General features: G+C 46.6%; 1 protein-coding gene and 1 long non-coding RNA gene across 2 annotated transcripts in view; one reads left to right on the top strand and one right to left on the bottom strand.

Moving 5' to 3' along the window:
• The first annotated feature begins 430 nt into the window (after positions 1 to 430).
• On the top strand, positions 431 to 3,142 carry LOC118217624. Its single transcript, XR_004763242.1, has 3 exons — positions 431 to 515; positions 1,563 to 1,686; positions 3,039 to 3,142. It is a non-coding gene; the product is annotated as an uncharacterized LOC118217624 (long non-coding RNA).
• A 4,586-nt stretch (positions 3,143 to 7,728) lies between these two features.
• LOC118217621 (synapse differentiation-inducing gene protein 1) overlaps positions 7,729 to 12,396 on the bottom strand; it is a 39,699-nt gene continuing 35,031 nt past the window's right edge. Inside the window, exon 4 of the mRNA XM_035399541.1 lies at positions 7,729 to 10,079. Within this exon, the coding sequence (XP_035255432.1) occupies positions 9,921 to 10,079 (159 nt within the window). The 3' untranslated portion in view covers positions 7,729 to 9,920. The remainder of the gene's footprint in view (positions 10,080 to 12,396) is intronic.

The following is a 12,396-nucleotide window of genomic DNA, read 5'->3' as shown; positions in this document are numbered from 1 at the left end:
TAAGTCTTGTGACTTTTTGTGTTGTCCTTAATGCTCTTTTAATTGTGCATGTACATCGGTGTTTGCAACCATGTAATTGTCCTTTTAAAGTGAATCGTCAAATAAATAAACTAAACTAAAAGTCTGTATAGGTGGCATTTATCTAGCATCTGAACTGCTGCCTGCTGTACGTAATTTCATAACCCGTTACTGGGTTTAAATCTCCTCAACGTGACCTCCATCCACATCAGTGTGAAGCCATGCTTGATATCTGCTCATCCCCATCATAATGATCTAAGGACTCATGAGCTGGTCACCTCACGAGTCCTTTCGGTTACTTACGCCAAGTGTGTAATTTAGCCGTTTGTTAGCCAGGTTCCATTAAAGTAGCGCTGTAAGAACAAGAGCTATATATATATATGTGTCTGTAGCTCTGGTTCGGTTAGCCGTTGGACCCGTTCAGAGACACTGGCAGATATGGGCGTTTATGGAGACTTATGAGCGAGGCTGTAGCGGAGATGGCGGCTTTGGCTCCGGTGAGTGGAAGTGGCCACAGCTGAGCACACCCTTGACAGGAATATGCTTTAGACCCTGGCCTGGGGAATGTCAAATTGCAGGCAGGTTTGGTGCCATCGGTGCATGTCAAGGATAGCTCTTTCAAATCCGAAGACAATTACGTATATATGGGTTTTTTAAAAACCGATTTAATCTCGCATTTCTTTGCCGCTTTCACTATGCAAGGGATTTGAATGGCTGTGGCGAGAGCTGTGTTTCTTTAAAAGGCAGCGAACGATGCTTATCTCATTTTTCGCTCTTCCTCGGTTGCTTGGATCTCGCTGTAATTTTTAAATTCCTTATCTAATTGTATCGAGGGACACGCATTCCGATGGCAGTTTATCCTCACGCCGTTGAGGAGAAGCACAAGCTGCCAACGTGCTCCCGATTTCTCCTTTATGCCAGTACTGAAGCGGAAAAGCTATTATATAATTGTAGTTCCTGCATCGTCCGGATAAAAAAAAAAAAAAAAAAAAACGAATTTTTGCTTGCCTTGGATTGTGATTGGACTCCTGAGGAATGTTGCAGTGGGCTGAAGGCAGGAAAAAAAAACTAAGATTAGATAACAGTTTCCACGCTTGATATTTATTATCAGTGTTCGTGGATCGGAGTGGAAGTCTCTCCCCCCCCCCCCCCCCCGAAGGTTTGAGGAATCGCAAGACGAGCTCACGACTCGAGGCTCTCTGATTCTGTTTTCCCGCCTCCACTCTCCCACCTGAATGTTGAAAGCGGGGTGGATGTCACGTGCGGCCTGCTTGCATATGGATCTGCTACTGTGTGTGTGTGTGTGTGTGTGTGAGAGAGAGAGAGAGTGTAGGAGTGTGTGTGAGAGAGAGTGTGTGTGTGTGTGTGCGTCTGAGAGTGCGTGTTTGCGTGTGTGTGTGTGTGAGTGTCTGAGAGTGTGCGCATGTTTGAGTGTGAGTGTGTCTCTGCGAGTGCATGTGTAGGGGGCGGGGGGGGGGGGGTTACTGCTACTCTCAGCTTTGAATTCTTCAGCTGATGTTGGCGTGGTTTGATTCCGGTTTCAGGCAGGCATCGCAAAGACACCGTACCGCTTCTGTAAAGGGAAGGGATGTGCAACACCCGCGTGCCCAAGCGCATATCATCAGCCGTTCAGACCGAGCCGAAACACCGCGATGCACACGCACCGAGGTTTGTTGACCCCGTTTCCATGGAGATCTCGTGAAACGACAGCTGCAGCGTTGCCGTGTGGGTTGCCGTGTGAACGTAGGGAATTGAGCAGGGAAGCTGTGCTCACACTTCTGTGTTGTTCAGGAATTAAGTAGCAGAGGAAGGAAACTTTGTGTCCAACATGGCAACCCCTAGTTGTCTTGTTTGTTTTTTAAATTTTTTGTATATTTTCACATTACACTACACTACCCTCCCCCCCCCTACCAACACCCTCTGCCCCTCCATCTCCCACCGTTCCCCCATACTGCTCCCGTTTTGACCTTCTAGCTTAGGCTGGAAACAAGCACTGCTCAAATGTTGAGATACAAACAGAGTGGAATTAGGCGGCCTAATGTTTAAATTAATCGATTAATAATTAATATTAATCAATTAATAATTTCAAGTTATCGGAATCCTGTTTGACACCTCAAGACCATTTTCCACTCTAGACTCTGGATGCGTATTTAATTATCTTCTTTTTACCGCTCTGCGTGTTTTGTGTTTCACTTCTGTTATGTTTTATTAAATGTGGCTCGCTGCTTTTATGTGGAAGCCTATGATAGTAATTGCTGTTATAGTCTACACACTTTTCCGCAAGCATATTACATTCTTAGGATTATTTATAGTTTTATTTACATAATATTTTTATTTAAGACATTCTCAAATTGGATTGGATGCATTACATTACATTACAGGCTCTTATCTAGAGCAACTTACACAACTTTTTACATAGCATTTACACTGCATCCATTTATACAGCTGGATATATACTGAAGCAATGCAGGTTAAGGTTAAGACCAACTCCGATCCCATTATACTACACTGCTGCCACTGGATGCACTCAAATTGGATGTACATTAAAATGTAAATGTATTGAATATTCTTGCTGTTGACACCTTATGCCATACTTCAGTGTTTTATTGATGAAATTTATTAATGGATGCATTTATATAAGAACCTTCTTTAACCTGCAATAAACGTGCCTGCGTATTTTCAAGAAATTGTGAATTATTCATTCGGACCCTGCCTCTTAAAAAATCTGGCCCTGATTTTTTTTTACTAATATACAAGAGAGGTAAAACTATATATTGCCTATATAGCTAGGCAGTGGGAAGGGCCCCACGTAGCATGGCAGGAATCATCATTGTTCATTTTTAATTGCTGGCCCTGGGGGGGGGATATGAGGGTGAATCATTGTGGGGGGGGGGGACCTGGCAGTGAGGCGCGGCTCGCTGTGACGAATGCTGTTGTAGTGGTGAGAGATTACGGTGGATTTTTTTTATTTTCATTTATTCTTATTCTTCTTCTTTTCCCCCCCTCTCTGCATTATTCAGCTCCGCTCTCCCGGGGAGCGGGATCACATCAGCCTCCCCGATGCATCTCAAAACGACATTTGTGGTTCTCTGGGAAGCGTGGCAGGGGGATTAGGCGAGTGTGTGCGCGCACGTGTGTGTGTGTGTGTGTGTACTACTGTCTATGTATGCGCGCACGTGTGTGTGTGTGTGTGACTGCGTGTGTGTGTCTGTGTGCGTGTGCGTTTATCTGTGTGTGAGTGCATGTGCGTGTTTATCTGTGTGTGTGTGCGTGCAAGTGTGAGTGTGAATGAGTGTGCGTGTGCGTGTGCGTTTATCTGTGTGTGTGTGCATGTGCGTGTTTATCTCTGTGTGTGTGCGTGCGTGCGTGCGTGCGTGCGTGCGTGTACATTCCTGCGTGTGTGTGTGTGTGTGCGTGTGTGTGTACATTCCTGCGTGTGCGTGTGTGTGTATGCGCGCACGTGTGTGTGTGTGTGACTGCGTGTGTGTGTCTGTGTGCGTGCGTGTGTGTGTATGCGCGTGCGTGCGTGTGTGCACGCGTGTGTGTGTGTGTGTGTGCGTGTGTGCGTGCGTGCGTGTGTGTGCATGCTGACTCGGGCTGCAGGAGCGCACTGAGCCCCCGTATCTCTCATTTGCATGCGCAGCTCTTTCCCGCGCGCGGCCGAGCCTCCCTGGGATTTGCGCTGCATTATTCTCCATAATGGGGAAAATATTGGTCCGAGACGCGGTTAGAATTCAGGGTGCGGAGAGAGCGTATCGAGCCGCGCTACGGGGTTATGATAGCTTTCTTTTACTGCGGAAGGCGGAAGGCGGAAGGCGGAAGCCGCGGCTCGTAAATCAATCCAACGACCGGGAGATTAATGGTCATTCTGAGCACGCGTTGCCGAAATCCAACGGCGTGTGTTTATCTAACTGAAATATCACACGCTAGCTGGGGATGCGAAAAAGGAATCCATCCTGTCTAATGATCTTTTTTTTTTTTTTTTTTTTTTTTTGCAAATGACTGGAAATTAAAGTTTAACCCTTGACCCCCGCGGAGGCTCAGTAAATCGTAGCGGCTATGATTCACACAAGCGTCTGCTACCCTGCCCGGCGCTTTGAAGGACTGTTTCACAAAGCAAGGCAAGGATGAGCCCGTGAGCTCAAATAGCTTCCGCTGTTATTCTCCGTCTCTCTCTCTCTCTCTCTCTCTCCACGCCAGGGTCCCCAGCAAGCACTGGTAGGAACATGGAAATTACAGTACATTAGGCTGATTACAGAGCTGCCCTTTCAGCAGTTTAGCTTTTATTAGAGGCAGGCTGGTTGCGCGTGTGTGTGTGTGTGTGTGTGTGTGTGCTGTTGCTGCTTGTGCACACGTGTGTGTGCGTGTGTGTGTCTGTGTGTGTGTGAGAGTGTGTGTGCTGCTGCTGCTGCTGCCTGTACATGGTGAGTATGTGTGTGTGTGTGTGTGTGTGTGTGTGTGTGCTGCTGCTGCCTGTGTGTGTGCTGCTGCCTGTGCGAGCGTGTGTGTGTGCGCGCTGCTGCCTGTGTGTGTGTGTGTGTGTGCGCCTGCTTCTGCTGCTGCCTGTGTGTGTGCGCGCCTGTGTGTGTGTGTGTGTGCGCTGCTGCTGCTGCCTGTGCGTGCGTGTGTGTGTGTGTGTGTGTGTGTGTGTGTGCGTGCGTGTGTGTGCGTGTGTGCTGCTGCTGCCGCCTGTGCACGGTGAGTGATACTGAGAGGGTCCTGTATATCCACTCCTGGGCTCGCTCTCGTCCCGGAGATCGATGCGGTGCTGACCGGCAGGGGCTCTGGCTCCCGGCCCGGTTGCTGACGCCATCTATCAGAAGGTAGCGCTCCCGCGCCCAGCTGACACCGCACATCACGTCCGCGGCCGCTTCCTTCCAAAGGCAGGGCCTGTGCTTTTTACCGTTAATTAGCGCACGGCGTGCACGGTGGTTACACCGGAAGCAGGAAGCTTTGACCTCCCTGTACTTCGGTGAGATTTACCTGTATATGTTTTTCCCCTTGCGTGTGTGTGTGTGTGTGTGTGCACGTGCGTGTGTGTGTGTTTGGTGCAAAGCACTAGCCAGTCCATAACTGCTATCTGAAAACCTGGCATGAAAACCCGAAAGATTCCTGAAGCTTGGAGTAGCACACACACACTCACACACAAACACGCGTGCGCGCACACGCACGCAGAAATAGGCTTCACAGCACAACGCCGTTCATAACAGACCACACTGTCTGTATTTATTGTTTTTGTCTCTTGAGTCCATCCTTTATGCTTCCATCCATTTCGCGTTAACGGCATTACGGTTTTATTACGTGTTTCGGTTTGATTGATGGGGCTGTCCTGCTCAGTCCTGGGCCCGGCGAGGTGATTGAGAGTTTACGGGCTTATGCGTACCTCCGGCGAGCACAGTATTCCCATAGCTTGTTTTTCAGTGTCCTCAGATCCAGGGAGTGTCCAGATCTGTGTTTATTATGTTCCTGAAATACACACATGCAAATAGAGAACCCCCCCCCAGCCCCATGTTAAAACGTTATAGGACAGTTTAAGAAACAGGTACATTAAACTTATTTTTTTAAGAACGTGTGGTTTGCCTTGTGTTTACTTTACTAATAAGATTTTCCCTGTGATTTGGGGGGGAAAAACCATTGTGACCAGAGTGGGTCTGCTGTAGGTTTTAAATCCCCATCCACAGAGCACAGAGCAAGGAGGACCATATGGTTGGCCCGGGATGATGACAGTATCTGCTTGCACACCAGTGAGCCCCCCCACTGGTCGTTTTCTCCCCCCCCCCCCCCCCCCATGTTCATCTCCTTCCGACTCTGCACAAGCGCCCGATTTGTGAACTGCGGCGTGATAAGGATCGGTGGACTGACATCACATGCTCCGGAGGAGAGCGCACGCCCACCTGCACTCTCCCGAATCAAAGCCAGAAATTGGGAGGACGGCTTGCAGTGAAACCCTGATTGGATGCTCCAGACGGCAGAGAAACGTTGTATCTCTTTTATGGGGTCCACCGCTAATGGAGGCCATATGCTTGTCTGCCTCTAGGGGGCAGTGTTAACCCCTGTAGTGGACCCTCTTGTGCTCAATCACGCTCCTGAGCTGCAGCAAATATGTTGTGTTCGACCTGTGAGGTTGGTGACCCACATCGTTGATCAGATTGCCAGTAAATATCCTTCTGAATTTCGGGGGCATTGTCACATATGTATGTATATGTTTATTTATTTTTATTTTTTATTTCACCGGAAATTGTCTGTTATACAATGTTGCATTCATAATAGGGCACTGGGTGGTGCTGAGGTTGGAACCCTGGGAACTCTCGGGTTCTGTGCGATGCGACTGGTACTATTCTTAAGTTTCTGCAAGTAAAAAAATAAAAATAAAAAAAATAAAAATCTCGTTTTTATTAATGAAGTAAAAAGCCCAAAAAAGGTATGTTTTCACCTCCTAAATATACCGACTGGATGTCCTAGCAGGAGCTGGGCTTCTGAGTCATCTGAGAGGTGGTGATTATTCCACTGCTGTGTCCTCTCTTCCGCTACACAGACCTTAACAAGCACTTTGTGACCTAATCACCTCCAGGTGAACATTCAGCCTGGGATGACTGCTGAATTAATTAAGAGAAACCTTCTCTGGGGTTTGAGAGAGAAAGAAAGAAAAAAAAAAAAACGTCCAGTCTGATCAAATCTGTGATTCGGTGTTCTGGGTAGCTCCAGAGAACAAGCCTGTCTTGGCAAACATCGTGTAAAATCTTCGAACGACCTTGGAGCTCAGTCATGTAATACCGAGCTCCAACTTTTCTTTTTTATGGAGCCAAACACAGCGCGGCACTGCGCTAGATTAGTTCGTTTCTTTATAATTATTCATCTGCCATGTTTTTCAGTTCTGGGGAAAAAAACTTTTTTTTTTTTTTTCTTCTTGGTGATTTGATGGAGGAGTACGGGTAAATGTACGGTAAGCAAATTTGCTACCATCTGGCCAATTTTGTTAGCATCATGGTGGCAGTGCACCAGCCAATTTTTAAGGGCTCCTGCTGTGCTTGACCTTCAGGCTCTCCCCACAACAAACAAATTTACCTTGAGAACTTAGTCTGACCTTATTGGAATTGACATCATTTTTCATTTTCTGACACCTGTTTTACATGTTCTCCAAAACTGTTTGACATGTATTGTCAGTAAAACATATTGTTTGCAGCTGTCACTAAGTTGTTCAAGGAATTCCGCTCTAGTGAGTTACTGAGGAAGCGTCTGCGGGGATAAATAGTTTGAGCTGAGCTCTGGTAATATTGCAGGCCTCAAATGAAGATGTAGTCCAAGCTAACATACAGACAGTATTGGCACAACATTTGGGAATCTCTACCTCTTCAAAAGAATGGAGAGGTCATATAACTGGAGAACACAAGGCGATGACTCCAAAAATACAAGGAGACACAGGGGGTTGTGAGTTTATGTTGCCTAAGAGGGCCCTCAGCCGCAGAGGTTCATGGGAAATAATAGTATTATGTTTGACTCAAAAGGGAGTCTCTTTAAAGGTTCCCAGACTAGTTTATGACCAAATTTATGTATGTTAAATATGCCACAGGCTCTGTCCATGGCGATATGTCCCATGGTCTCATGGTCTTTGAATCTCTGCCATATTGCTGGAGGGCTAATTACTCTGACAGCAGAAGCGAAAGCCTCGTTTGGTGCCTCGTTTACAAAAAGCAAAGACAGTAGAACTGATGGGCTTAGCATGAGCGAGATGCCAAAGCAACATTTATTGGTGCGCTGGAACTTCATTTGTCCTCCATTTCACAAAAAACAAAATGTGCATATAATATAAATAATAAGGATCCCAGATCCTCACTTTACCCAATGAGTGCAAACACCACTTTATAAACCAATTTACAGCTTCCCAGTCTGAACTGGGGGCAGAAAACAAGCAGTGTGACTCTCAATCACAGTTAACTAGAGGCTGGACCCTCAGTGAAGCCCCCTTCCTTTTCTTTTATAGTTTGCATGTAGATGTATTTGTGTAATTCAGTACCACTTTGGCTCAGAACAGTTTGTCTTTTAATTTTACAGTGCTATATTTATTTGGAGCTGAAGTCCTCATTAACAACATTACTATGCAATGCTTTCAGTTTTTTTTGGCATCTTTGGAACACAAAATAAGATGAAGTTCTTAACAGTTGCTAGCATAGGAGTTAGACAAGAGTCGAGAATTAGCTTTAGTCGATACCTCACGAAAGGGTGAGATCTTTGTTAAAATGATCAGCTGGTATGTTCTCTGGAGCCGACTTGTCAGTTCCAGCTCGATAGCTCTTTATTTACTGTTTTTGTTGTCACAGTTATGTCTGAAATCTGCATGTAACAGAAGAGTTACATGGAAAAATACAACAACAAAAAAAAAAAAACAGCACTCACTCAAGGCTGGACAAACTTTTGTCTGCCGTGTCAGTAAATTATACGAGCGTCACGTTCGACACGTCCTCCATTTTGCTTCAACCGAAGGATTAACTTAGTTAGCCAGTGATCAGGCTGTTAAAGAAATTCAGCAGGTTTTTAACCAAACCGTGGGCATTTCAACATACTGTATATGCCTAAATAAGAAGGACACGGCATTCAGTCGTTACTTGTTACACAATTTTGGCACGTACCCTCCAGGTATGCTAGGTGTGTGAACAAAACAACAAGGGTGCTGTATTTACAGCTCTTAGTACTGTGTCTACAGTGTCGTCGACTCCCAGCAATTCAGTTGGTCTAGCTGCTACGACGCACTTGCTGCCGTCCGACCGTGATTGACACCTGTCGATGAGACGAGGAGTCTTTCCCCCGAAGCGCGATCAGACGGGAACCAATGGCAAGCTCAGCCTTCTGCACAAAAGCACTGCTGGAGTCGTGGCAGTTACTCTGCGTCATTTTGTGCCAAGCCCATGGCATTTCTCTTTAAATTTTTTTTTTTTTTTTTTCTCTTCACAGGTCAGAAAAAATATATTTGTTTTTAATGTACTGAGTGATGTGTGGTCTCTGGTTCTGGTTCCCCATACCACTCTCTTCTGGTCTGGCCCTCCGGCCTGTTCATACCACGCTGGTATGTTAAAATCCTTTATCGAGCAGATCTCGAGTTACTGTCAGACACAGGCCTTGTTAATGAGCCACCAAAAACATGTATCCACTGTATATTCCTTATAAGACAAATAATTTACTTTCAATTCATTTTAAAAAATAAAATTCAAAAATAATTTACAGGACCAAAGAAATGTCTGGCTTCAACAGTGTCTTTAGCACCATGAATGGTGCTGAAAGGTCAGTGTGGCCCAAAAGGGGAGGTCGCGGAAACCCTCTTCTGAGCATGTGCAAAACATTACGATGTTGTACATGAGCCCTGTTGATTGACAGCAAGAAGCAAACCTCCTGTAGGTCTAATCCTTTGAAGGTGTCCCCAGGTTCTTCTGCCTGGTACCGTGATGGACAATACTCATTGCATTGAGATAACAGACAAAATGCAACATGGGGAAAAAAACAAAACAAAACGAACAAGAGAAAATGAATAATTAGGTAAAGGTCAATATCCGTGTCCTTTTAAGAGAACCGCATGGGAAGATTCCACTCTCTTGTCCGAGACTACTCTGATGCGGCCTGCTCGGTGTTCCATATCCAAGTGCCCAAAGTCAAACGAACATGCCTTACAGCCTTACTGTTAGGGTTAGGGTCGGGGCCTTGTCTGAAGCCCTTTTGACCTCCGCGAATGTGAACAGACAGCTCGGAGTGGGGGAAGGGGGGTCGGGATTAGGGTTTAGGGTGTTGTCTTGAAGCCCTTTTGACCTCTCTTCTTTTTCTTCGCCCTTACCCCACTTGCGAATGCGGACACACAGACAGCCCGGAGCGGGGGGGGGGGAAGGGGAAGGGGAAGGGGGGGTCGACTCGGGGAGCTACAAGTGGTTGTTTTTGGAGAGGTACGCGATGAGGGCCACGGCCACGCCCACGTAGATGCCTGTCCCGATGGTGATGGACAGCACGGCCAGGAAGAGGGCCCGTCGGGAGCTGGAGCTGGCCAGGTGGAAGTCCCCCTTGGCTACGGCTTTGTTAGTCTGCAATGGGACAGGGCGGGGCGAGGGGGGGGGTGTGGGGGGGGGTCAGGGCAGGGGGTCGGGGTGCAGAGAGAAAGAAGGGGAGAGGGTCGAGAGAATTAATTAATGAGATTGAGAGAGAGCAGGGTTGTAATTCAATCAGATTTTTAAAAATCTGTCAGTTGTCCAACAAAACACGTTTGTAGGAATTTTACACGAACTCCTACTTAAACCATTCATGATGAATAACGTGCGTCAGAAAAGCATTACGTTCAAATTATATGGAACATATTGAATGCTTCACGATATGTTTTCAACATCATGTACTTTCTGTGATCTTTGTGTGTGTGTACTTTGTGTGAGTGAGTTCGAGAGTTAGTGAGTAAGTGTGAGAGAGTGAGACAGAGAGAGAGAGAGACAGAGACGGAGACAGACAAAACAAAACATAATTTACTCTTCTCACTGGTGTGAGGTTTTGGGGGTTTTTGAAACCGAAGCTGACTTTAACGGCAGTCTCCACATAAATGAAACTGGGCCTTTGATGCTCAGGGTGTGCTGCTAAGATTAAGGACAACTCTTCTCGTTAATTAATTCACATCTCCACACCCCTCTGGTGTTGGATTTTTTTTCTTTGTTTTTTTTAAAACTTGGCCAGCAGTCCTCCATTTGCGTTCCTCCCCTGCTGATTTATTTAATGGGGCAAGGGAAAAAATGGTCCAGCACGATGGGGGTCAAGTAACTGGCCCTACCAGGTCACCAAATCCCCCCCCCCCCCCGCCCCCGCCATGTTAATAATTGCTGTTATCTGAGGTATCAGAATTATCAACCCATTTGCCTGCTTTAATTAAGAAATCCTCCCACCTGGGAAGGGAAAAATGATGATCAGACTGTTGTTTCAGTCGCCTTTTGCTTAGGAACTCTTTTTGCCCCCTGCAAAACAGGAGGCCGAAGAGATTAAAGAGTCATGTGATTTAAAAAAATAAATAAATAAAAATTCCCCCGTTTGAACTGAATGATTTTTTTTTTCCCCGTACAGTATTTTCTGAGGTTTTTTCAGCAGAAAGCACTTATCTGAGAAATGGCACGAATTTCTGCGCCGCTGCTGCTGCCGCTGCCACCGCTCCCGCTTACACAATTTACGACCTTGAAGTGCCTCAGCTCCCCTCACACTGCTGTCTAATGCCCTGACGAGCCAGCGCTGTAATTGGGCCCAAAAATCTGCCCATTTGTACTTAACAAGCTTTGCATCCACAGCTCAGATTTCCTTTCTTTTTCGTTTTCTTTTTTTTTTTTTTTTGAAAAGTTGAACCCCATGGTTGCTGAAAAAAGCTGACCCCCCCCCCCCCCCCCCCCCCCCCCCGGCCCCGTCTCTTGGCCAGTCTTTCCCTACTCCTACTAAAAAACAAATGGGCAGAGTTTTGGGGCCAATTACAGCGCTGGCTTGTTGGGGCATTAGACAGCAGTGTGAGGGGAGCAGAAGCACCTCAAGGTCGTAAATTGTGTAAGCGGTTCGTACCATTTTTTCAGATGAGAGCTTTCCGCTGAAAATGTAAAAGTGTGGAAGCGTCGCGTCACGTTAATCTCTCTCTCGCTTCGTGATAGTGTTTTACAGGGGGGCAAAAAAGTTCTTAAGTAAAAGGCAACTGCAACAACAGTCTGATAATCGTGTTCCCCTTCCCAGATGGAAAGATTGCTGAATTAAAAATTAAAGAAGGCAAATGGGTTGATAATTTGATACATCGGATAACAGCAATGATTAACACGGCAGGGGGGGTGACCTGGTGGGGCCAGTTGCTTGACCTCCCCCCATCGTGCTGGACAGTTTTCCGTAGTCCCGTTCCCTTGCCCCATTAAATAAATCAGGTGGCAGCAGGGGAGGAACGCAAATGGAGGACTGCTGGCCAAGTTTTTTTTTTAAAACAAAGAAAAAAATCCAACACCAGAGGGGTGTGGAGATGTAAATTAATTAACGAGAAGAGTTGTCCTTAATCTGAGCAGCACACCCTGAGCATCAAAGGCCCAGTTTCATTTATGTGGAGACTGCAGTTAGCCAGTCCCTCTGTGCCTACTGCTTCAGTTAGCCAGTCCCTCTGTGCCTACTGCTTCAGTTAGTCAGTCCCTCTGTGCCTACTGCTTCAGTTAGCCAGTCCCTCTGTGCCTACTGCTTCAGTTAGCCAGTCCCTCTGTGCCTACTGCTTCAGTTAGTCAGTCCCTCTGTGCCTACTGCTTCAGTTAGCCAGTCCCTCTGTGCCTACTGCTTCAGTTAGTCAGTCCCTCTGTGCCTACTGCTTCAGTTAGTCAGTCCCTCTGTGCCTACTGCTTCAGTTAGTCAGTCCCT

This window comes from Anguilla anguilla, chromosome 18, assembly GCF_013347855.1.
Source record: "Anguilla anguilla isolate fAngAng1 chromosome 18, fAngAng1.pri, whole genome shotgun sequence".
NCBI lineage: Eukaryota > Metazoa > Chordata > Actinopteri > Anguilliformes > Anguillidae > Anguilla > Anguilla anguilla.
The sequence above is the reverse complement of the archived record's forward strand: the minus strand, read 5'-3'. Positions and strand labels throughout refer to the sequence as shown.